Source organism: Lonchura striata, chromosome 1A, assembly GCF_050655825.1.
Source record: "Lonchura striata isolate lonStrDom1 chromosome 1A, ASM5065582v1, whole genome shotgun sequence".
NCBI classification, from domain to species: domain Eukaryota; kingdom Metazoa; phylum Chordata; class Aves; order Passeriformes; family Estrildidae; genus Lonchura; species Lonchura striata.
Window position 1 is genome coordinate 46069346 of NC_140741.1, and position 26457 is coordinate 46095802.

A 26457-nucleotide genomic window follows, 5' to 3' on the forward strand; every position below is an offset into this window, starting at 1 on the left:
GTATGTGTATTAATGAGAAACAATGGACATTGCCATTGAATGTTTTGTTGATCACTCTAGGAGAAAAGGCACTGACATATTCTTTAAGGGATAATAGATGTGTATACATGAGACAAGTCAAATAAATTATTGCAACTGGTTGCAAAACAAAACATTCCAAGTAGAACCAAGTTGTTTCATCTCTTCCTGGTGTCCTCTAGGGGTCTGCAAGTACTGCTCACACCTGTCCTTGCGAATATTCTTGAAGCAGACCAGGAAAAATGCTGGGGATTTGACCAGTTTTTTGCAGAGACGAGTGACATACTGCACCGAATAATAATCCACATCTTTTCATTACAGCAGATGACCTTGCACAAAGTTTATATTCACAACTATAATACGTAAGTGTGTTCTCTCTCTATTTGCGTTACTTTGTTCTTGTTCAGGCTAACAGCACTGATCACCAGTGAACTCAGATCACCAGTTACAAATTCAGTAGCCTGTGACTTCAAGTCACCAGTGTTACAAATTCAGCAACCCTCCTTGGCAGTTTATCTGAGGAAGTGAAAGGGTGCAATTCTCCTGCATAGTCATAGTGCATATAGAAACATGTTGATCAAAAATAAAGTCACTGAAGGTCAAATCAACTGATCTTAAACTTAGTCATTTTTAGTGACAGAACACAGACTAATCCTTGATGTGTTAACAGTATGTCTGTTTTGACAACAGAGGCCAACTCATTGCACTTTTCTATACATTCCTTATTTATGAAGTAGTTTTTTAGAGACTGTATTCATCTCTTGCTCACCTTGTCCTCAAGCATACAAAATGCACACATTGTCTCTGGTGTAAAACTCTCACAGGGGTTCTGAAGTGGTAATTGGTACAGTTTAGAATCCTGATTTGTGTGGGGTTCCCTTTTTGACCATGAAGTACTGATGTTAAAAAGCTGTAAGACGTACAAACATAAATGTCTTTTCTCTGCTGTATTACAGGTAATACAGAGCACGTGTAAATCTCTATTACACATACTGATACATACTGTTATTTCATCAAATGTGTAAATACAGTTCTGCCCACTTCAATTTTTCTTTTCTATTCAAACACTTTTATTTTGAGAGAGCCTAAATACTGTTTTTGCAGAGAAATCTTGCTTCTGATTTTTATTATAATTTACATATGTGATTATTTATAAACTACCTGTAGTATTAAGAAGCAGTAGTGTACTAGTGCTGCACAGGAGGCAAACTGGTCCTTCCTGTTAGTGTACTGAAGGTTTTTGTGGGAGGTTTTGCTAGTTTAGTTTTTTGGTTGCTGTTATGGCAGTAGGCTTTTGTGGTAGGGTTTTTTAGGGGGGAGAGGTATGATGTTATTATGTGTTCTTATCCTTGTATCTGTTGATTGCTGTAAATAAAATTCGAAAGTGTCTTTGCTCTTCCTTATCACTGCTGTTTTAAGAAATACTGTGGCTATCTGTTAGCTTACTGGCTGGATTTAATTTTTTGACATCTAAAACACCAGACTCTGCTTTTGGAGAGACCATCCATCTCCTTTCAAGAAAAGGATACGCCATAGAAAACTTCAGTAGGCTTCCTTCCTCTCATGTGGTATTGCCTGTTTTTACTGACCTTCAGACCAGAGCAATTTTGTTTAGACAGACGTGCTTTGGCAGATAATCAGAGGTAGAAAGGAAGTTTGATATTTTGCAGGAAATAGCTTTTATTTTTGTAACACAGCAACATGGGATCTTAAGCACCATGCTACTGTTTTTTTACTTAAAAGTCAAGTGCTTAATGTGTAAACCCAGTTCTTAATTGACCAGAAATAAAAGCAATTTTTATTTAAATAATACAAAATCTGAATTGCTGAGCTATTGTACTGAGTCTAACTGCTACCAATTATATTGTTTGTATTATAGAGCTGCTATATTTCATGAGTTGGTCTACAAACAGACAAAAATACCATCTCAGAATCAAGAACTAATATATGAAGGTCGGCGCTTAATACTAGAGCCTGGCAGATTGGCACAGCACTTCCCCAGAACAACAGAGGAGAATCCTATCTTTGTAGTAAGCAGGGAGGCTGTGAACATTGTTGGATTAATCTATGAAGAAGGTATATAAAAGTAATTTCACTTTTCTCACAGCTATCTTTTGTAAATAGTTGGGGTTACTTAATGTAATTGTTTTATGTCTGTTATGTCTTAGAAATAGTGTTGGAAATTTTCTTTTGTTGGTATCTGAAGTTTTTTCAAAACTGCTGAGTATCCGGAACATTTTTATAGAAACAGTAGGTGCTTGTAATGTTCCAAGTCCTTTGAACCCAAACATTAGTGTGCTAAGATGTAGTGGTGCTTGTGGAGTTATGAACCTTTCTGAAGTATGACACTTAAAACAAGTAGAAAGAAACATTATGGAAAGTAACTCAAAGTTGGTTCTTTTGTTCCATTATTCACCAAGTGGAAAGTCAAGTGTTACTTTTTTTTTTTTATTTGTTGTGAATGTGGTTAGCCTTTTAGTTAACAGAGGAGGTCTTTACAATTTACATTTGCTCAGAGGATAAGATAATACCATGACAGAGGAGAAAAAAAAAGAAATTACAGTTTAGAATTTCCATTTATTACTGTGAGGCTTTTAAAGGGGTCTATGTCAGAGCCCTTTTTTTATAAATGATGAGCTGGAGGACATGGCTGCAGTTGAGAGGTCAGTGTTGCTTTTGTCAGAATGTCCTAAATACTGACTGCTCTGGCCAGCTGGCACTCACACAGAGGTGCTGAAGAGCGTGGGTAGGTGAGCTGTTTGTGGAAGGATCAACAGGGCCTCTATATTGTGTCACAGAGCTTTCTGAAGGAGCCAGTGAGTGTGAAAACAAAGGAGATTCAGGTGATAGGGGCTACCTGAGGTTGGTGAAGTGCTGCCCTTAAGAGCTTCAATGAAAAGAAGCAACCATGTGATGAAAAGGGAATGGTCTCCTGTGTTGGCAAACATGGGGCTGAAGAACATAGAGAAACAGTTTGCTTTCTCAATGGAGAGAGATTGCAGGTGGAGACCTGCATGAGTTTTGTGCTGTGCAGCATGTTTAGAAGTGAGTCTGGAAAAAGAAGGACAATTTGCTGAAGATACCAAGTTATTTAAAACAGTTAAGACAAAGGCTGGTTTTAAAGGAGTGCATGAGAACTCCATGTTATTAAAAGGTATAAAAGCAGTGTACAGGGTGGGGAGGGAAAACAATCTGAACTTTTGAAGTCTCTTCTCAAAAATAATGAAAAACAAACACTTGTTTTATGTTTCAGTTTTACTTCCTAAAGTACATCAACGTTACGATTTGGATGGGGATGCCAGTATGGCTAAAGTGAGTAATTACCATTTTAGGTTATATATGTCTTGGATAATGATACTGAAATGAAAGCTACTTAATTTTCAAATTAATAATGTTAATAAAACTATTTTAGTATGCTAATGAGGATTCTAATTGATAGAAATATATATTAACAAAGGATCGAAAAGTATATTACAGCTGTACTTTATATGCAAAATATGGTTTGGGTTTGTTGGTTTTTTTTTTTAAACTAAACCCAAAGTCCAGTCTTCTAAATTCAAAGTGTTCTGTTACTGTATAATTCAGCACTTGTAGGGAAAGGATCCTGACATTGTGTAGTCCTGAAGTTACTTAGAAGCTTCATAACTTCTAATGGTGCAAAATTTAACATTAGAAAAATAACTCTTGCTTAATAGAGAGGAGTCTCTAGGACTCTGCAGAGGGTGGAATTTCTGTTGCCTCTCAAAAACTTTCAGAATCTGTGGGAGACAAGTAAAGGATGTTGCATTCTTTTGGTTGTTTTTCTAAAACTACTGTATGTATGCACAGCCATGCTTGACTTCATGACAACCACTTATATATGTGAAATACTGACTGCTGAGGAGCCTTCTATTCAGACATGATAGTCCTGAAAATGTATGCCCCTTTAAGTACCAGTAATCTTGAAAATTAATAAACAGAAAAGCATCAGTTGATACTATTTGTTTAAAGTATTTTAAATTATAATATCTGAAACTTTCTTCTCAATTCTAAATAACACAGCAATCTTGTAAGTGGAATTGGTTAAATTAAGAGAGTCTCTAGCCTTAGAATTAAAAAAGGGTCAGTTTTTACAAGTTCCTTCTAATGTATGTGCTTGATTCCTAAATTATTGAAGAAATGTATGTGTAACTTTTGACAGAAATAGTAAGTTGTGTCATTTTTGTTTGTGAGATTTGTTTTCATCCCTAACAGGTACTTCAGCATAACTGGAAAACCCATGTTTAGCTCTGCCTTCATGATGTCTGTTTGGTTGTTGCCTGACTAAAACTTAGGCCAAGTTACACACTTTAAACTATCATCCTCATGGTGCTTTTTTTTACTAATCTGTGTAGTTTTGTTGTGATGTATTGTCTTGAAGCGACTGTTAAAAGGATGCCAGATCAGTACTTACGCTGGGTTTTTTTCCTCCAGGCAGTGACAGGTATTGTATGTTATGCCTGTAGAGTTGCCAGTTCTTTGCTACTTTACCAGGAGCTGATGCGAAAAGGAATTCGATGGCTAATGTAAGCAACTGATTGCATTTCATCATGCTTTTTTTTTTTAAATAGAGATATGCCTTGATTATCAATACATAATTCTGTAATCTCTTGATATCTTGGGAGGTCTTGGTTATCTTTGAGTAAGGGTAGGCTGTATTTCTCTCTTTTTCCTGTCATTAGGGAAACTAATTTTTTTTTTTAATAATTAAAGTTAAGGTGTTTGCAAATTTACTTTCTTCTGTGTATAATTTAAGTCTAACTTCTGGTAACATGCAGATGGAATTGAACAGCTTGCACAAGGTATTTTTATATAGATTTTGTTAATGCATCTCTAATGAAAACAATTCCTCTTGGCTGTTAGTGGTGCAGGTGTATTACTATATTACTGATTGCTGGTAGGATAGCAGTTGAATACTTTTGTTACAGACTAATGCTTCACTTTTTTAGTGAAATAATCAAGGATGATTACAATGAAATTGTTCATAAAAAGGCAGAGATTGTCATCAGGCTGGATTTCTGCAGCAGAAACATTGAGAAAGCTGAGAAAATGTGAGTAGAAGCACTACACCATGCACATTGATTCTTCATTTTCATTTTTAGTGACAACAATATTATAAGTTATGATTATTTGCAGTGTTTTTGCTTGTAAACATCAAATTTGAGTCACCATGGTGCTGACTTAAGCAGATTGAGTCCTATATGTTACTCAAGTTATAGTATTATTCTTGCTGCTTAACCTGATAAGAACAAGTAATTACTAATTAGTGGTAACTGTGTGTGTTCTTTTTCTCCTTTCTTCTCTGACTCATCTCATTTGCTCTTGTTGACTCTAGAAGCTGTAGTAAAGCTTGGACAAAGAATCAAATAGCTTTGCTTTCATTAGTGCTTTTGCCACTGAGTTTGGTTGTGTATGACTTCAAATATTGCCCCTTACACAGTTTTAAGACACTAGTATTTCCTGTGTGGAAGGAATTTTCGTGTTGAAATACAACACAGAGCAGCTGCAAAAAAAGCCCCAAACCAAGCCCAACCCCCCTTGGTCCTTTCCCAGGAAGGTGTTATTCTTAGGCAGTGTGATAGGAACTTTAAATAGCACCTCTTCTTAGCATTCTGCTATGGGTGGTAGGTTTCCTGTTTAACCTGCTGCCAGTCTTTCCCAAATGCTCTCTTAGTCATGGAATTTTCTGAACTTCTCACCAGGCTTCTCTGAAAATGCAGATCTCCACAATATGATTAACACATGCATGTAGAACTGCTGAGTTTGCAGAGTAGACTTAAGAATTAAGCTTAAACCTGTTGGAGCTGCTATGCCTGTGCAAATTGAACACCTTATATGCAGTAGTTGTGGATGCTCAAGGGTTTGACAGATTTGCTGTGTGTGTGCCAAACCTACCTTAAAATCCAGGTGTGTCTGTTTGTACTGGCTTCAAAAACACTACAAAACCACAACAGTGAAATAGTGAAGTTGGTAACTTGCAAGATAACACCTGTGCAGCCTAGATACAAATCATCATGGCAAGAACCCAAACTCCTCTTCAAGCCCATTTACGCTAGTTGGCAGGACTAGATCTTGATCAGTCTGTGTTTGGTTCAGATAGTTTCTTCCTGCATTCTGCCAGAAGAAAGCCACTCAGAAGATGCCACTGTCAATTCTGTTTTGTGACTCTGCACTCAAGAGTATCTCAGCAGCAGTTTGAAAAAAAATTACATTCATTTGCTAACTGGAGTAGTTCTCATGAGAACAGAAATTTTCTATGTGTTTGCATGTGTTTGCATTTTGGCCTCCTACAAAGGGTCAGGATTTTCAGTTTGTTTGACTTTGCTAACTCCATAAAAGTCTTCTAAAGGACATGTCCTCTTGTTTGTCCTTCCTTTTCAAGGCTGTCCTTCAAAGCATGACAATACAAAGTCTTTATTTGAAAAGGTAAATAAAGCATTGAACTTGAGTGAAGCATATATTTTTTGAAAGCAGTTGAGCTGTTTGTGATGGTGTTTTTAAAACTAAAATGTACATGAGACTCAACAGGAAAAATACTGTCCTGAATAATTTATTTGGCACTTGAGCTATGGTCATATGGAAAGTATCAATATGAACAGATGGTCCTACTATCCCAGCCTTTAAACATTTAACCCAGTCAGTTTTCTCAGAAAAGCATTTTGGTACACAGACTTTAAGTATATTTAGTTTGATAAGATTAAAAAAAATTACTTGATGGAAGGAAATAGCTGCCATTGCCTGTCAAGTACAAGTAATAAAACTAGAATTAAAAATTCAGGAATGGAAGTTTCAACTTTAACAGTTCCAATGTAGGAAAAAAATCAGGGACTATTTTTTAAATCTAAAATGTTTCCATTGTTATTGGCCGCATGTCAGTTTCTTGGTTGTTGCTAGACAGAGACTGTATTTCATATACGAGAAGGGGCAGTTACTGTTATGATCTGAATTCAAGAAATACTTCGAGTGTAGTCACTGGTTGTTTAATTTTTTTAAACTATCTTTTTTTGCTGGACAGATATGAAAATTTGATACAGATCAATTTGGAAGCATCAGAAGTGGATGAAATTTCAGAGATACACACAAAACTCTTGCGTGTAAGTGTCTGACAAAGTTACTCTGTCATTCTGAAAATAGTGTTTCTAAAGAAAAAGCTAAATACAAGATAACACAGGCTTCTGTGAATAACAACTCTGAATTTTCAATGTAGTTTCTAGATTGCCAGTTGTTAAAATGTCCATACTAATGTAAATATCTTTCTGAAAACAGAGCATATCCTTTTATATGAGCTCAGTATAGTGAAAATGAGTTCCTGAAAAGATATTCCAATTTTTTAAAATACTCTAGAATTATAACCCTGAAATATATTTTGCTTTGCTACTTTTTCTTTTCCATTTTTTCCTTTCCTTAAGGAATAATTGACTACTTTGTTGGCTTTATAAAATGTTACATTCACAAACACTCTTCAAAGAGATCTGCTTTGAAATGTGCATTCATGTTTCCAGTCATGAAAGGAAAAATTGAAAATAACTTAATACACTGGGAGCAGGTATAAAGTTCTCCATTCTAAAAGCAAAAGATGATTAGTGTATTTTTATTGTGAAGGTTGTATGAACTGCAGAGAAAGGAAGGTATGAATCATGTGGATAGTTATTATATGAATTCTTAATAAATTAGAAAAATAAGGATAGAAGTAAATAAGGGATTTATGAAAGGGTGAAAGTTATTGTTGAAAGAAAGTAAATTTTAAGTAATAGAAATGCCAGCATCAAATATGATTCTTTCTTTAATAATACCTTGCTTTATCTGCTTCTAGCTAAGCCTAAGCAGATAATTGGACATAATTATTTAATGGAGATCAGTGAAACAAACAAGTTTGTAGTATTAATGTGCTCAAGTAATAATCAAGTCATTTTTCACTTTACCTAGTGATAAGATTGAATGTTTTTGCTCTTATGTAGCTCTCCAGCTCTCAGGGCACCATAGAAACTAGTCTGCAAGATATCAAAACCAAACTTTCTCCTGGTGGTTTACTGGCTGACACCTGGGCAAATCAGGAAGGCATGCATCCAAAAGACAGAAAGTGAGTAACTGCTTACTGTTCTTATATGTATTGAATTCAGCATTGAGCTGTAGTTCACAAAGCTCATTGATAGGTACTTGAGTTTATGTATAAAACATCTAATTTTCTTCCTTTGGTCACTCCAGTCCAGAAAGGCTGCAGGCACTGCTGTCTTCCATCACAGACATCTACTATCAGTTCAAAAAAGACAAAGCAGAACGAAGTAAGTAATTTATTTTATTCACTTTTAACATAAAATGTAATGCAAAGCACAGGTCAGTCTTAGTTTGACTAGGGTATTAGTGGTAGGTATAGACAGTTAACCACAGTGCATACGTCTGTAGGTTCTTAGTTTGATACCATGGTAAAGCCCTTATGAATGAAACACCACTATTAATAGCATAAATTTGAGTTGCAAGACTAGAGAGAAGAAAAAAGGTATATGACTACTTTGACCTGTAAAAAGAAGGAAACTGTGTAGAAAATGGGTAAACTTAGTAGAGTTTTGCATAAATACAACTAGCAGAGATAGATTGGTAATGTGTGTCATCTGCTCTGATCCTAGGGCTTCCTTATAATGAAGAACAAATACACAAGTTTGACAAGTAAGTGTTTAAGTTACTTTTGGGAACTATCATGATTGCTTTCAGGTCCTCCAGATGCTCTTGCCAGTAATCCGTACTATTAATTTTATTGTAAATCGTAACCTCTTTAGGATTGCTTTGGAAAGAATTCCTTTTAAATATCTTAAATACCTTGGGGTACTAGCATATCATAATGAGGTGCTTTCTGGCTGTAGAGTTTTTTCACTGATAGGCCCTCTAAAAAGAAAATACCTATCTGGGCATATCTGTTTTGTACGAAATTCACTTCTTCCCTGTTTTTTTTCAGGCAGGAAAAAGCCCTGAATAAGATCAAAATGATTTTGTAGCTAAGGTGGAGATAATTTTCTACAGATGAGTAAAATATGAACTAGCTCAATGAGGTTCTAGAATGATTTAATCTTACAGGAAATATAGCACACAAAATTAATTTTAATGCTATTCTTCATGATTGTCACTCATGCAAGGTGTTTGCATCAAGTATCTGTGGTGTCTCTAAACTTGGGTCTCAAGACTCCCATAGTCTCCACTGATTTTATACTGCTGTACTTGTCTCAGGATTTATTAAATTCTTCATATGCAGATGGCTAATGCCATTTAAGTTGCCCTAAAATATCAGACTTGCTTTGAGACTGGGACATGGGACACAAGTCAAATGGGAAACCTGTCAAATGGACGACAGGTGGTCAGAAGCAGGCTATCTTTGCTGGAGAAGGTTGCATGGAGTCCTCCTCCTAGTGGCCATCCAGTAGCTGATGCAGGAACTACAGGGAAGCCAGAGAGCAGCTCTTCATCAGGAACTACACTGACAGGACAAGGAGTAATAGGACAAGGAGTAATGACTTCAGACTGAAAGAGGGGAAATTTAAGTTGGATACACCGAAGAAGTTCTTCACTGTGAAGGCAGTGAACAAATGAACACAGGACCACAGAGAAGTTGCAGCTGCCCCAGCCCTGGCAGTGGTCTGTGACAGGGGGGTTGGAACTAGATGATTTTTATGGTCCCTTCCAACCCAAACTATTCTAAGATTCTACCTCAAATGATGCTAGATGCTTATGTTTAAGTAAATAAATTATTCTCCTTCAGTTGCATGGTTCCCTAGACTTTGCTAAATGCTGAATGAATTTAAACACCACTTACATAATTTTCTAAAAAAATCTTGCTCTTCCTGCCACGAGTGTGGCTTTACTGACAGTTACAGATAGGAAACTGTCATGCAGAGGGCACAACCTTGCCACTTGATTTTCCCATAGTGAAACCTAACCTGGATAACTGCCAAGCAGAGGAGAGGGTTTTCTACTACTAAAACCATGTCCTTGCGTAGTGTATGATAAATTTCAAATAAGTATGCTTCATTTTCATGGTTTGAATACTGGTATATTTTCTACCAGAAATAATCTCCCTGGGACTGTACAGGTTTGATATTGTAAGTCCATCTTTTTTTATATTTGATTGACCCCACAGGGAAATGGCAGTGGCTTTTGTTAAAGCTATTATCAGCAGAGGCTGGTCTATATAATATTTATCTCTAGACAGATAAGGGAGCAGCACTCAATTTGAATTTTATTTTTCTGGTTGAATGATAGGTATGCATTCCTGATGACCAGTCCAGCTACACTTTAGCTGCTACATTTAATTAACATTTAATTTATTATGCAAGACTTAATGAAATACCTGAAGTAGGTGTTGGTCTGTAGTGTTCCAGTATTCCTTACACTTACTGGTGCAATGCATGGCGTGGCGAGGCAATTACACTGGGACTACTGTCTGCCACACTAACAAGAACTGGGTTTTGTTTTCCTTGCTTTTCTTTTCTGCTTGTTTCTTTTTCCTCTTGTCATAAAATTAGGCTGATACAAAACTCGTGTTCTTTTTCTTGCATGTATGTTACTCAGTGCAAAGGATTATTCATATATGCTAGAAGTTCCAAGTATCTGCACTAGGCAAATGTAAAATAATTAGGACTTTTGTCCTTTCCATTTAGAGTTATGAAATATACCAGCTGACTCAAAGAAGACATTTGACCATTTATTAATCTAAAAATACAAATACAAACTAAGTGCTTAAAATAATTTTCTTCCTCCCTGCTAGGGTATATTTTTGAAACATAAATTGTCAGTTCCTGTAGAATGTTGAGTTTTTACACATTACAACAATTTGAATAAAGGTGGCTGCACAAATTTTAAGTCCACAAACCTTTCTCCAGATTTCAGAAAGTTAGAGGAATGGGGTTTTGAAAGCAGTATGACATTGGTTTGGTTGTTCCTGTGTTGCAGGCAGAAGCTGTATTTGCATGCTACAAAAGCCATAGCTCTTTTCAAAGATGAATGTGTCAGCAAATATGATGCATTTTTGGACAAAGCTGAGGACTGGACAAGGCAAGCTATTGATTTCTTTAATATCTGGCAATGTTCATTGCACCACTTTTATATAAGCAGCTCTTAAAAGAAAACTCTTTTTCTTTTAGGAAAATGCTTCACACAAGGAAGCAATTACTGGCTCTCACCAACCAATGTTTTGGTATTGAAGAAGAGGTGTCCAAATACCAGGATTATATAAATGAGGTAAAATGCTTCAAAATTATGGGAAGCATTTGCATAGTTAAAAGACTTCTGCATATTTTCATGTCAGTAGTGTTGCTAATAGTGAGTCTTACATTAATGCAGTTGTATTAAAATACAGGCCTTTGTGGGTGCCCTATGTGGTCTGCAGTAGCTTTGTTGCCATGTCAGTGTGGACTGGAGGATGGTGTTATTTTTTGAATAACTGAATAATGGGGTTTTGTGAATTGTAACTCAGTTTTGGAATTTGGTGAGACTACTTTGGTTTGTGGTGGCAGTCTTTTTTTTTTTTTTAGTGTAGGGTTTTTCTGGTGGAGTTTGTGGGTTTAAATGATTTGGGGTTTTTTTCCCATAATTTCCCCCTCAAAAAAAAAAATAATCAGTGCAATGGATGTGGGTTCATTGAGAACTGTTCTGTGCAACTGTTACCATAATATTTTCAGAAGATCTAGAGGATTATCCTAATTCTCTTATGAAGTATAAAAATGCTTCTTCCATAGTCAAGAGTATGGGATACATACTTAACGATGTTAAACTAATGATTTGGACAGTGACTATACAGGGTGCAAACTTACCAGAATTACCTCAAGATTAAGAGAATAAGAGCATTTTCATGTAGTGAAATTGTTTTTTAGAAAGGAAAGATAAATGAACAAAAAGCTCTTGCTAATTCTAAAATCAGTTTAGGAATGGTGAACAGCAGCATTTTACTTGTTATTTGTATTTTAGTTGCACCACCAATCCAGTGATTAGGATCCTGTTTCCCTAGGATATCTACAGACATAACAAATAGATAATTCTTCCTTTCCAGAGTTTATTATGAAAGTATTAGATAAGAAGATGGAACAAACCAGGGAATTATTGGTCATGTCAATACAAAACTTGCTGTGATGATCTCATCTTGGAGCATATCAGCCACCTTAGTACTGAAATGAATTTATGAGGTACCACAGCAGTGGAGAATTTAAAAAAGGATTTTAAGGTGGGCATCAAGATGTACATGACAACTTCTAATGTAACTAAAATTTCCTTTTTATCTATTACAGTTACAAGACGCCTTGCCACAGAAAATGTTTGCAGCTTCCAATGGGATGAAACATACGATGAATACAGTCTATCCAAGCTCAAACACATTAGTAGAAATGACTCTTGGGTGAGAATTTTGTAATGGGATTGATGTAATATTGTATGCTTGCTATACAGGGAAATTGAAAACAAATTAAATTACTTAGTGATTGCTGTATTAAAACCAAGAATTTTACATTGCTATAGTGGTGGCAGAGATTTGGAAGTTAGTGGGGGACAGCACTAATGTATTATCTGTCTCTTTGTAAATAAACAACTTAACCTGTCCCTTGTTTTGTATATAATGGCAAGTTGCTGAAAACTCTGGTGGTGAGTGATCAGAACAGGTATCTATCCCCAAAAAAACTTAATCTCTCATTTGCTTCTGGTTACTACAGGATGAAGAAACTAAAGGAGGAAATGGAAGGTGTTGTTAAAGAGCTGGCTGAAAACAATCACATTTTGGAAAGGCAAGCACTTGTTTTCCCTTTTGAGGCTGAAACTAGGGGCTTAATTTGGTACATTTTATAGGTCCAGAATTTAAACTAAGGGAACGATTCTTTAATGTCTTTAACTGTAAATATATATTGAGCTGTTCAAATGAGGTATAACAAAAAAAAAATTATTCAAAACCTTGGAACATGGCTGAGTCAGAATGAACTTACAGTAATTTTTGTGGCATTTGTTGTTCCATATTACTTTGGTTTAGCTATAAATACTAAAATGTAATAAAATAATATATAAATTAAATATAAATATAATAACATAATATAAAATATAATAAAAAATCCTGTTGCACAGACACATCAATGCTGAATTTAAACACAATACTGTTGCAGCAATGCAGTGGTATCTTTTAATTCCTCCCTTTTAGAGGTTATTTTTGACAACTGTGGAATTACACCAGTCTGAATTAATGATTTTACAGTTTACAGATTGCGTGAGTAAAATGAAGAGTCAAACATGTTTCTTTACAATCCTGAGAGGGGATTATCATTGTCATATACAGACTGATTTTGATTTTTTTTCCTATGAAGATGAGAAGATATATAAAAATAAATCTCTCCTGAAAGTCCCAGGGTAAATTGCTGGTAGAGTGGAGTTTAGCTTCAAGCTGGATCAGTTTTATTTTGTTCCCCACTCCCAGTCCCATACTTGAAGCAAAGCTTCCTTTCTTCCATCTTCTTTGCAGATACAAAAGTTAGGTACAAATGCCTCTGTTGGCATGTAGCAAGGGAAAGGAAAACCCCATAAACAAATTAAAGATTGATTCTATAATCTAGTCAACCACCTAAAAATATACTGGTTTTTTTGGTTTAGATTTGGTGCCTTGACTATGGATGGTGGCCTGCGGAACATGGACTGTATGTAGCTTCCAAAGGACCTGAAGAGAACTTGTAAATTTTTTCAAAGGGAAAAAATACTGTTGGGACAGTTAAAAGCAGATAATAAACCTGTATCCAGGTTTGTTTTTTTTTTTTTTTCTCCTTCAGCAACTGTAATATTAAAGAAAATGTAAATATGTATAATATGTAAATACAAAAGAAATATATATCTTTTATTGGTCACTTTTAGGATAGAATAACTTCTGGCAGGGAATTGAGCCCCTTGGAGGATCTCTGATGAGTCCTAAAGGGAAAAGTATTGTTGATGAAACTGACATTTGTCTGCTTTGAATATTGCCCTTTTTTTTCAGAATGCAATTTAGTCTTCATTGCAAGAGGACTTGCAAAACACCGTGGTATAAAGGATATTTTGGATTTCCTTCAACAACCACTATTATGTAGGAGTCTAGCTGAATGACTTTAATCATCACAGAACATGATGAATGTTTTAAATGAGATGTTTTTAAATTAGTGTGAATAGAGACTGAGTGCAGATAGGACAGCACAGAAATAAATTTCTCTTTCCTTCACATTCAAACTGTTAGCTCACTTCTACTTGAGAAAGCAAATTCACAATATTTTTTTAACTTCTCTAAATGTTTGGTGCCATGTTGTCTGTAATTGTTTGACTGCTTATTATATGGAAGTTTTGCACTCCAGCTTGTCAGAATGAATGTAAAAAATCATCTTTTGGAGTACAGCATTTTCAGACTTTCCCTGAAATCTTGTTGCTCACTACAACAGTGGGTACGTAAAACAGCTTCTTCTTAATCTTATTTGCAGGTATGATTTTTTTAAAAGGTTAAAAATTTGGTATGAGGAGAATTTGTGGACAGTCAGTATTAGTACTGACTGTCCACAAATCAGTCAGTAGACTGGATAGTATCACACCTCAGTAGTAATTGAATAGTGGAAAATAAGGTACCAACTGAGGTACCAAACTTTGATGGAAAATATAGTAAGACTGTATATTTATTTTCCAGCATCAAAAGTTACTACTTCCAGTAGTACATGATTGGGATACAGAGATGCAAAGTGAAACATTCTGCTTCAAAATACAAATAAAAAAGATAACATGAAAACAAAAAATTCTGGAAACATCCCTTTGTTTGGATACTATAGGTGTACATACTTGTTTCAGATGAGCATGCAAATATTACAGAACTCATTTCTTCCTTGTGGGAACCTGACCATGGATGTTCAGCAGTGTCCAATAACACTTTTCATTGCTGCATTACACCTGTAAGAATTGGACCAACTATATTTAGAATTTTCCATAATTACTGGTGGAACATTTAGGTGTAAGCTAAACAACATCGACCAGTGATAGCATCTGGTAGTTTTGTGATGCTTATTCCCTGCTTATCTGTCCCGGTCAGAACACAAAACATTTTAATTTCCTTTTTAGAAAATATTTTGAAAGAAACTTAGGAAATTTATAAATGAGTGTTTCATTTAAAAAAAAAAAAGGAAATTCCCTTGCCTTGATGTCCATGACCTGCATTCCAGTGTTCCTGGTGAGAATCAAAAAAGGGAATTCAAACATTTTTACACTCATGTGAGCAGCTTCTCTTTATCACCAGAAAAACCTAGCTATGCAAAAAGAGTGCAGCCATTTGTCACACATCTTTCTTTGACTTTCTTAACAGTTTGAAAATACTGGAATTATGCCTAACTGGAATGTTTTAATGCTTGCTTGTACATTTGTTCATTCACCTCCACAGTCTCACTGAGTATCAATAAAACACACGAATAAATGTTAAAAGAATTGGGCTCTCTAGATGTGCATAAACTGTATTTTGTTTCCAATATTATAACACTTTGTTGTTTCTTAATCTTGAAAGAAATCAAATGCTATGAGGAATTTATAATTTTCAACTTCTTTATACTAAAGCAGTCTGAAAAAGAAAGTTAATTGTACTAAAAATATAGTCTGTATGTTGAAATATGTGCAGCATTCTTTTACATGTTTTAAAAGTTTTTGTTATATTTTATGTTTATTTTAAACATTGCTGGCTTTAGTCTTGCTGAATACATCAGTAATCTTAATCATGTTAAAATTTCTTTTTCTAAAGCAATTTTAACAAAGCAGTAGCTAAGGAACTTGAAGTAATCAGTTCATAATCTTCTGATTACATTATTATGAAGCAAATAATTTTTCAAGTCAAAGCATAGTGTTGGTACTATCAACTTTTTTTCTCAAACTAAGTGTCCTGATGCTATGAATTTTGCTATTCATTTGCCAAAATAAGTAATAGAAAGTAATATATGGTTCTTCTTCCTGAAGCTGGTTTACTGTTTTGGGGGGCTGTAGGAATCAGCTGAATATATTAATTATCTGTTACTTGAACAAACCTGTCTTCATATCAATTGTGAAAATGCATGAGTGAACAGCTTAATGACATAAATACATCATCAACCACTTATTGTACAGTGTGTACTTCTGTCTTTTCATAATTTAATTTTCTGTTCATTTCAGGATTGCCTTAGAAGATTTATTTCCTTGTAAGCACAACGGAGAACCTGAAACATGAAGTTGCAAATTGCAACTCAGTTTGCATTATCTAACTGTTCAGAAAATGTGCCCTGCACAACAGAATCACTAGCATAAGCAATATGGTAGAGCCACTAATTCTATTTTTTTTAACTACTTGGTTGACATGTGTTCTGAACTATGTTAGTTCTTGTAATGGTGGTAAAAGTCCTAGTCTCTGCTCACTGGTAGAACTCAATCAGTTCTAATGTAGTTAATCACTGTAGAACTTTCTCGAGAGTTCTAAGTAGAACTGGGAGAAAGGGGTTGTTGGCTGAAAGAAGGGAGGACTGGAAGAAAGGGGAAGTAAAAGTCTTTGGTAATCTATAGGCTGTTCCAGAAGATCATCATTCACTGTGTGGTGAAAGGGTTATAGATTATTAATATCAGCTGTAGCTGAAACAAAAAGCCCCCAGCCTACAACTTTGGAGAAACCTTTCTAATGGTAAAGAGAGGCTAGTGCCAGAACAGATTGTTCTGGGAATAGCAATACCGTTTGAAGAGGGTTTATAGGAGCAGGGTAACTGGTGGGAGCTCTTGTGACTGATTCTGCCATTGGCAAGGCTTCACGACCTTCTATTTTTCTGTGCCCTAAACAGCTTTATTTTTTTCATCAGTCACCAAAAAAATGTGGTAGGGGTAGTATCCTTCAGTGGAATTTGCTGTTTTGTCACTGGAACCAGCTCAGGCAGCAGCAGTCGTAGGTGCCCATCTTTCCGAGAACTTCGCTGCCTGTGGGCAGTAAGGCCGGCAGCGGCAGGCTGAGCTGCTGGCGTGCTGCAAACGGCCACGGCGCAGTTCTTCGCCTTGTGCTCCTGGACGCTCACACAAGCGTTGAATGCAAGCTCTGGTTACCCTGGCCGCCACAGCCTCCCCATCGAGGTGTAGGTTATGGCAGCTCTACCCAGCCCTGCAAAGTATTTCCCGCAGTAGCTGCTTTAAGGGGCTGAGGCAGTTCATTTTAATGGGAACCTACTGAAGCGCATCGCCAGCTCCTGTCAGCTCCCCTTGTGCCAGGGGCTGCCGCAGCACGCCGGAGCGCGTTGATGCCGGTGCGGAGTTTGTGCCTGCGGGGCGCGAGGCGGCAGACGGGCGGCAGGACTCGGCAGGACGCGGAGCGGTGCAGCGCCTCCTGCGCCCCGCCGCCTCCGCGCTCCCCTCGCCCGCGGGCGCCGTGAGGCCGGCAGAGGCGGCCGCGGCGCGCCCCGCTCCGCATGGCGGCGGCCGCGCGGGACCGGCGGGAGAAGCCTCGGCGGGCCCGGGCGGGGCCCCGGCAGCCGCCGCTCCCGCAGCCGGGCGCGCCCGCCGCCCGCCCGGGCCCCGCGCTCGGCGGCCGCCGCCGCCCGGCGCCGCCGCGGCCCCGCCACGTCCGCACCATCTTCGAGGCGCCGCCGCCGCCGAAGCCCCCGCACCGCTTCGGGCCGGCGGCGGCGGGAGCGTGGTGCGACCTGTGCTGCCGCTTCGTCCTCTCGCAGGGCCGGCGCTGCGCGGGTGAGCGGCTCCGGCGGGGAGCGGGGCCGGGAGCGGCGGGGCCGGGGGGACGACAGACCCTCAGAAAACCGAGGGGCGCGGGGCCAGGTGAGGCGACTCCCGATCCGCGCCAGGGAACGCGCTCCTCCCCCAGCCCCGACGGGAGCCAGGGTTTCGCCATGTGAAGCGCTGGAGCGCGACGGCTGCCGGCTGAATTGCCGGGACACCGGCCTGGCGTGGGGTGCGTGCAGTGAGATGCAGGTAAAAGTGCTCCGTCGGCACCCGGCGGAAAGGTACCGCGTGTCACAGGCTGTGGGGGTGTCACAGGCTGTGGGGGCATCACAGGCTGTGGGGAGTGCTGCCCTGAGACGCTCCAGAGTGCTCCCAGCCCTGCCGAAAGCCGTGCGCTCTGCTCCCTGGCCGTCAGGGTCAAGCCCAAGGCAGAGCTGCGTTAGTGTGTCGCATGTCCCACGTACACAGCATGTACATACGTGTCCTTTCGTTCTCTGGGCTCTGGTTCTTAGTAGACAAAGGTGTGCTTTCCTTTTCCTGCTTATAAAGTGACTTTCCTCCTTTGCATCCCTTTCGTTACCAATGTCACACTCTAAAATATGGTGATTTCCTTCACCTTCTAGCTCCTGTCCTTTACAGTAGGACAACATACATTATCTAGTGCTGGTGAAAAGTCCTTTTTTGCCATCCCTTGATTGATTGCAAAGGCTTTGGCCACATTATTTGTCTTTATGGTAAGCCCGAGGGTGATTTCAGCATAGATCTCCATGGGCATGTTCACTTGGCTGGCTGTTCCTCACCCACAGCTGCAGTGCTGCTGCACTTTCTAGGACAATCTAGTGCTATCCCTAGTGGTGTGATGTGTTCAGGTGTGTGGTTTGCTTTTGGTTTACATCACTGAGCCATTGTTTAACAGCTGATATTTGAAACACAGGGTGGTAAACACAGGTCAATCTTCTCCCTTTTTTCCTGTCTTAAGGAGATGCAATAACCTCATACTGTCCTCTGCTGATGAATGTAATTTATATTATGACACACTGTTCTCACAGTTACACTCACTTTCAGTAGCTCAATTTTTACAGTTATTCTTGGAATGGAAATACTTTGGCTGTGAAAATAAAATACTTCTATTTATCATTTGCATTAGTGCACTGTTTGTTCTGACAGGATGTGTAATGCACTGATGTGAAAATAGACCTTAGAAATAATAATTTTTTTTATGATCAAATGCTCCATGACAAGAACTTCAAGTGTCACATCTGGTTATGTACCTTCCAGCAACATTTTCTCAGAACGATTACAGCTTACAATGTTTTTCCTTCTCCTCCGTGACAAGCTCAATTTTTATGAGGCATAGTACTTCAAGCTGCTCTCTAAAATTGCTGTTTAAGTAGCAGAGGAAACATTCAGCTTTTATGATCTAGCATGAATGTAATATTTAGAAGCTGTAAAGTGCTGTGGAGATGAAAGGAAACACCAGCTAAAGCGCACAAGGGCTGCTGTGAGAACCTCTGTTCTCACCCACTTGGCAGGCACAACTGTTGAGCCACACTGGTGAACAGATCTGGCTGATAAAGTGGCTGAGGGCAACAAAAGTAGGGACTGGGTCAGGACAGCTCAGAAGACCTGAAGGAGTGTGTGTGACTGGCTGCCCTCTTGGCTCAGAGTCACTGAACCCACTCTGGCCAGATGTCAGTCCACACCCAGAGTCACAGGCTCTTCTGTGAGCAAGTGAGTCTAGGACAGGAAGGTGTCCCCTTTGGGAAGGCAGCAGACATGGCTGTGCTCAGCAGCTAAAGTGCATCTAGACTGGCCTTGAAAGCTGAATCGGATGCATCCAGGACTATAGCCAAATCTGTGGCCTCTGTGAAAATGCCACGGTTTCCTTTGGGTATCCTTTGCAAAGCAGAGATTACAACAGAGGTTTAGAAGTGCATTTCAAAGATTTTAATCTGCCTGGCAAGGTGTAACAGTGCTGGAAGTTTCTCAAATAAACCTATGTTTTCCAGAAGCCACTTAATGTCATCTAAAAAGCCGAATAAACCAGCATCTTCCAGATGGGCATCTGGTAATAAAGAGGGACCTATGTACTAAATTCTCATGATTCTGAATCACAAAGACATAAATGCTATATTTATTTAAATTACCCTCTCTCAGTATTGGTTGAAGTCAGATCAGACTCACCAGATCATTGCCATTAGACATGATCTAAGTCAGACATGGTGAGTGTAGTGACAAGGATAAAAAGGCATGAGAAATTTCCTCTGGGACAGGGAAGCAGTCAAAAGGTACATCAAAGGAGTAATTTTAAAGTATTTAGATAAAGACTTTTTTCTGAAAGAAAAGTCTTTGATTTGTCTATGGGAATTGGGATTTCTTTGAGTATCTCTGTCCTTCATTCCCTACAATGTATCTGAGGAATTCCCAAGCTGAGCTTCAGTAGAAGTTAGGCTTTACTCTTACCATTTTTCAGTGAGTCTGTGACTGTCTTAGGGTTTTTGTACACTCCTTGGTATACCTCATAAAGTGAGCTGTAATCCCTGAACTACTAAGGAAAGGTCTTTCTGCCTTTTGTGAGATTTTTGTTTGAAATTCACAAGTTTTCACACTTCTGATAAAAAATTGAAAAACTATTTTCATTTTATTCAGGGACGAGTGATGAGAACAGAAGAAAAAAGTCAAGATTAAGGATTGTCTATTTCAATGCAGTGCACAAGGTGCACATTATTCAAGCAACTTATTTTTTATAAAGAAGTAAGGCAATGCTGATATTCCTGGACCCTAGCCCAGGCAGAAAGCCAAGTGTAAGGAAATACCTCTGAAAAGGATACTTTGTAGTATCCAACTTCTTGCTGTTGTTTTGGACTCCTTTTCAAGAGAGGCTTAATTGGTTTAGCAGTCCAGGTTTTCTCTGCTATTCACCTTTTCACCTCTATTATTTGGGGTAAAAACCTGGTGCAGATGCAGAATTCCATTGCTTGCCCTGACTTCTCTGCATTAAGTTGCTTGAAATAGAAGCAGTCAGGATTATTCCAGTTTATGTAATGGAATGATTTACAGTAAAGAGTGGGTTTTGTTTTCAACATTCAGTTTTTCTCACAATCTAAAGGTAGTCTGGAGTGAAAATTCTCAGTTTCTTCTATCTTATTGATGGTGTGCAGCATTATGTAGTGTAAGAGGTTCTTGCATTGTATCAACATGTCATTTGGCATTTGAAAAATAAGGTATTTATCATGGCTTTGGATGAAAGTCTCTACTGCCATGCTATGCAATACAATTTCTGAGCAGTTTTACTTTCCTCATAGTCTGGAGAACAGACTGGGTGTACGTAGGTGGTGGGAGCATGAAAGGAATTATGCACCACTTGCTCTGGACTTCCTAGTTAATTTCTGTAACTTTGCTTTTTCCTTGAATTTTTCACTTTTCCATTGAACCAGATGAAACCAGATGAAACCAAATGAAAACCTTTTCAGAAGTTTTACTCTTCACTTAAGAGAATATATAGAAACTACAGGTTCTACATGACTTTCACTTAAAACTTTCTAAATATATTTAAGCAGATTCTTTGGAGGCACCATGAAAACTAGGTGTCTCCTTTCCTGGATTTAGTCATGGGACATGGTCTCTTCTCTGTTTTTTTTTTTACCAGATTTTCAGTCTTTGTTTTTTCAGCAAGTGTTCCCTGTGAAGTGTACAGCACAGTGTCAGGGCTTCTCTTTGTTTTTTCTCTGCTGAAATGGGTATTTTGGTGGGAGCCTTGTTCAATTTTTAACATGTTTTTATGTTGGCTCTGAATATGCAGTAGCTGACTCCTGCTTTAGTGCAGTTGAAGAGCAGAGGTGTTATATTCTAATATGTAGCTATAGCTCTCCTACTACAAGGATTTTTAAATATCTGTAAAATCAAGCAGCAGCACAAAACCTTAGGAAAAATTAGGATATATTATCTAGATGCCTACTAATTGTCAGGAGTAGCAAAGAAGTAGATGCCCCTGTAGAAAGTGAAATATGGAGGAAAGGAGCAATCACAGAGATTAGTGGGTTTTTTCCCTTCAGAAAGCACTTTTTTGACCACCAAATTTGTGTAACATATTGTTTTTAGGTAAGAGAACAGACCTTGTCCATTATCTCTTCAGTAGGACTACATTCATATTTAAGTGAATGTAATGAGGGCGTTAAGTTGCTGAAACTACAAGGCTTACTACTTGAATTACCAAAGCTATTCAGAGTTGAAGGAGCCTCTGAAAGCTTTATCTATAGAGAGTGAGCACTGGGCATCAGATTAGAAATAACAGTGGTGGGAGTCTGCTTCCCTTTCCCATTCTTTCTGCAGAGAGTTTTTAAATGATGCATAGTTTCCCCAGTGCTTTATATTTTCTTTTAAATCCAAAATGGCCACATTTTCTCAGAATCCTTAGAGGCTGGAGCAGCAGGAGGTGTCAGGGTTTGGGTTTGCTCGTGGAGCTCAGCTCAGAGAGAGCCCTGTTTTCCTCCTTGTTAGATTTGAAGGAGTGTGGGTGGTCTGCTGGCCCCAGTGGAGTTTGTTGGAGCTTGCAGGGCTGGTAGAGCTGGAGAAAATATTAGTCCCTGTGCAGTGCAGCAGGCACTCTGTCCTGCACTGGGCACTGTACTGCGCCTGGCACAGGGTGAAAGGCAGAGGTGTGGAGATGGAAAGAGGAAGCAGCTTTGCTGGAGCTTGCTCTTCAAGAGTAATGCTTGGTGTCTTCCCCATTGCCTCTCTGCCTCCTGGGGCATTTCTGTGGTCTCTGTAGCCACAGCAAGGTTCTCACTGCTCAAAGCTGAGTTCTTCCCCCTGCTGTTTGCAGGGAGTGGTAACTCCTCACTGTGTTCCTCTAGTTATGGTGGATCCTGTTTTCTTAGGCTGACATTTATTTTCATGTGTGAGTCCCATCTTCCACTCCTAAGCCATACACTGTCCCATGTAAAAACTTTCACCTGTTTCTGAGCACCTTTCTTTGTTCTTGTTTTCATCATCTCATGAATAAATGGTTAATTATTAATTATGGTGTTCTTCAGAGTCTGGGTGTCTCAGATGCAAACCTAAGAGACTACAGAGAATACAAGCAGTTGTTTTGAGGCTGCACAGCAGTGAAGAGAAAAATTTTCAAAATCATCCTGTTACATTCATATGCAATCACTGAAAAGAAAAGCTCTGAAAATGGTCTGTGGTTTTCCCACTTGTCTTCCTCACATGCTTTGGAGACTCTATGGGAGCTCCTTCAGAGGATTATTTCAGCAGGCAGGAGCCTCCTCTGCCCAGGGCATCTTGATGTGAGATACCCTGTGTTTTGTTTCACATACAGGGTGAGAGACCCCAGATGACATAAGGCTTAATTTCAAACACACCAGTATCTGAGAGATGATACAGGAGTAGAAAGGGGTCTACTAATAGAAACATGATAGAACTGGTGTTTCTGTAGGCAGTGTTCCTAACCTTGGATGCATTCAACATGTGTAATAAAACATTGAAGCAATGATGTGTTTAGAAAAGCAAAAATCTTAGTTATAAAAATATTCGCATTTCTTGCCAGTGTGATAACTCCTGATTGTCTGCTTAGAGAAAGTCTTTGGGAATCAAGGAGAAACTTGATGTTGTCATGGGAAATCTTTGAAGAGTTTCCTGTGACTTGTTGCAGGTTTTATACAGTTATACCATGCTAAAAGTTCAACAGTTCATTGTGGGATGTAATGATCCAGATGCCTTTTAAATTATGTTGTGCCTGCATGCTATATATATATTGCTAGTATCTGTGATTTTAACACACTGCAGAAAAAGGTAAAACTGAAGGTTTTACTGGATAATGTATTTTTGTTAAATGACTAACATAATTTTGTTTTTTTTTTTTTTTTGGTTTTTTTTTTTTTTGGTTTTTTTTTCCTTTTTTTTTTTTTTTTTTTGCATTTAGGGCTAGCAGTAGGAGGTCAATGTAAGTCCTTAATAGAGAATATGCTTGGACAGGAAGAAGCAGTCACACTTTGAATTGCTATGAGCCAAGCAGACAGAGATGGAAGCCCCAGTACATTAACTAACATTTTAACTGTGAGATCCACTGGTCAAGCATTAGAGATCAGCTCTTGTCCAGGGGCTGTGGTCATCTCTTCCTTCTGTTGTTAAGTGGTGTTTACCAGAAATCTCCAGCCTTCTTGGAAGGATCTCTTTATCCAGACAGTGAAATGCAGGTCAGCATTGTGCTGGCGGGGTGGCTTTAGGAGCTGCTAGGCATGTCTCTTTTCTCCACACTATACTGAGTACTGAAGAAAGCCTTTTTAATTTTGCTCAGCAAAGGAGAGTGCACTGTGTGCAGAAGCTTGGATGCCATTGCCTGACAGTGAGTGTAGGAGCTTGGAAGAAAGTATGGAGGGCTACAGTGAAAGTCCACTTGTATTGTACTTTTCTCTTATACTCCTGTTCTAAATATTCACTTATTATCTAGCAGCTGCTGTGGCTAAAGTAAGAAACATTCTACTTTTCTAAGAGAGAAGAAATGTACAAGGTTAATCTCAAGTTCAAACAGCATGTAATTGTTCCTACTGCAATACAGATATCTAAAGAAGGAAGGTCACAGCTTGCTTGCACCTAAAAATGACCAGGTTTTAAGCAGACCAGATTAGGATGAACAAACATACTGTTTTAGCAGTTTGACACGTTTAGGTTTTTCTGCCTCAATCAGTTTTCTCTTAATGATAGTTCCCTGCAAGCTCTCACTGAGAAGTCTACTAATTTTGGCACAAAGTCACCCAAAGCCCACAGGCGAATGTCTATCACGCGCCGAGTCAAATCCTATGTGTCAAACTATGTTACAAGGCAACTCAGTATCTTCTCTCCAGTTTTAGCCTTGAGTTTTATTTTTCCTCTGCTTTGCAGTGTAGCTGTTTACAATACAAAAGTGCTTTTCCTAGAGACTGTTCAATAATTTCCCTGAATTTGCTGCTACTAATATAATATCTAATGCAAAGCTAAAATTAACACAAATCTGTTATTTTCACATTACACTATTGTTCTCTTCATCTGGCTTTATAATCTTTTATTCAGCTTTAGTTTTGAAGCACAAACCTTCAGACATGCAGTAAACCTGTAACCAAACCACGGTAAAGAGGAGCAAGAGCAGCACATTGTACCAGCAGCAGTCTCCAGGAAATAGTGCATTACCTTCCTGATGCTCAGCTGCACCAGCACAGCAACAGCAATGCCCTCCCTCACACACTTCCATCACAGTACTGGTCCTACCTGCCTCTGGAAAAAAACATAAAGCAAATTAGAACAAATTTCACTGATTGAAGTATTTGAAATAAAACAGGGAATGACTGTACAGTACAATGGATGATAGTGAAAAGTATCGAGAATAAATATTGCTGAAATACACAGAGAGACATTCTTTTCCATGTAACAATGCAGGAAGACATTTATTTACAGAGTAATATATTGTTGAATTAAACAAGAGCTAATCAAATTTGACCTAACGTGCTTTGGAACAGTGATTTTCTTCCTCAAAATCCAGGATGTGTTTCGTTGGAGCTATTGCTAAGAAGAAAGCTTCTTACTCCTTACATCTTAAGGGGAGAAATCAAATTATTCTCCAAAAAGAGTCATTAATAGATCATTAAATCTGATAACAGATGTATTTCACATCAGTTTGAATACTACAGTTCTTCAATTACTACCTTTCAAAAGGAGGCAAGGTTTTGGAAGTTGCAGATTGCCAATCACTTTAATTTTTAGTCCTTTCTTTTTGTGTACATGCAGCTGCTGAGAATCAAAAGTTTTTTTAGAAAGCTCACAAATATAGCTGCTTATTCGGATTTGGGAGGGATGAGCAGCTGAGCTGGAAATTGGAAGTATTGTGCTAGTTTCAACTGTTTTAAAGTCAAATGCAGCATGTCTTTGTTTCTTTTGTTTCATTAGTTGTGTTCTTTATTAAGTTCCTAGCAACCGCATAGCCTTGTCACACATCATGATGTTATAAATTATGTTTTGTTATGAAATCAGTGATGCTGTGTCTTGACAGTATCGTGGTATTGCTGAATCCCAGTGACTAGTTAGACAGGGCCCTTTTTTTGATAGTTGGATAAAAATTTACAGCTGAACAGAATTTAATTCAAGGTCCATCAATATGGGAAATATCCTTGTGGAGGCTTGACTTCTCCATACTGAACTGTGCCTTCATGTGTAGCATATAGCATAGTGACATATAATCCACATTGGGACAGGTTGGAAAGACACTGCCTTGTTTTCCAAGTATATTATCGCCTGCAAAGAAAGCAAAACCTCATTTTGAGCCTAGTTAATAGGGATATTTGCCAATGTAGACAAGCAGATACTGCTTAATACTCTCAGCTTTTCCTACACATAGTTCTTATTGTGAACAGGTGTGTGGGGATCTTTGTTCCTGAAACCAGACTAAATGGAGAAGTTCCAGTTGAAGTCAAAGCAAATGAAATCCTTTACTCATCCCAGCGATTTGCTGCCTAAGAGCTGGGGGGAGTGGAAATGGCAGTAAATCCTCACTGAGAAAAAATGCTCTTCTGCTCCAGAGCAGAGACTTCTGCATCTGCCTCACATCTAGCACCACTGTGTGTGCTCCTCCTGATTATCAGACTTCATTTTTATGGTATCTCAGCACTGCTGTGTTGCTCTAAAAGATGCTTGTTAGCAGAGAATTTGCTTTTAAAATATATGAACTCATCAGACCCCAAGAGAATATTTCCAGTAAAG

At 38.5% G+C, this 26457-nt stretch overlaps 2 protein-coding genes across 7 annotated transcripts in view; both read left to right on the forward strand.

Moving 5' to 3' along the window:
- The window catches only part of TBK1 (TANK binding kinase 1), a 28389-nt gene extending 12249 nt beyond the window's left edge, over positions 1-16140 (forward strand). For all 6 annotated transcript variants that reach the window (XM_085570154.1, XM_085570158.1, XM_085570156.1 and 3 more), the window contains 14 exons: positions 201-380; positions 1898-2094; positions 3272-3330; positions 4471-4562; positions 4986-5087; positions 7052-7130; positions 7995-8116; positions 8242-8318; positions 8661-8700; positions 10975-11076; positions 11166-11262; positions 12306-12412; positions 12723-12794; positions 13645-16140. In XM_085570154.1, the coding sequence (XP_085426280.1) occupies positions 201-380; positions 1898-2094; positions 3272-3330; positions 4471-4562; positions 4986-5087; positions 7052-7130; positions 7995-8116; positions 8242-8318; positions 8661-8700; positions 10975-11076; positions 11166-11262; positions 12306-12412; positions 12723-12794; positions 13645-13696 (1378 nt within the window). In that variant the 3' untranslated portion in view covers positions 13697-16140. The remainder of the gene's footprint in view (positions 1-200; positions 381-1897; positions 2095-3271; positions 3331-4470; positions 4563-4985; positions 5088-7051; positions 7131-7994; positions 8117-8241; positions 8319-8660; positions 8701-10974; positions 11077-11165; positions 11263-12305; positions 12413-12722; positions 12795-13644) is intronic.
- Positions 16141-17456: 1316 nt separating this feature from the next.
- The window catches only part of RASSF3 (Ras association domain family member 3), a 104087-nt gene continuing 95086 nt past the window's right edge, over positions 17457-26457 (forward strand). The window contains exon 1 of the mRNA XM_085568811.1: positions 17457-17733. Coding sequence (XP_085424937.1) covers positions 17457-17733 — 277 coding nt within the window. The remainder of the gene's footprint in view (positions 17734-26457) is intronic.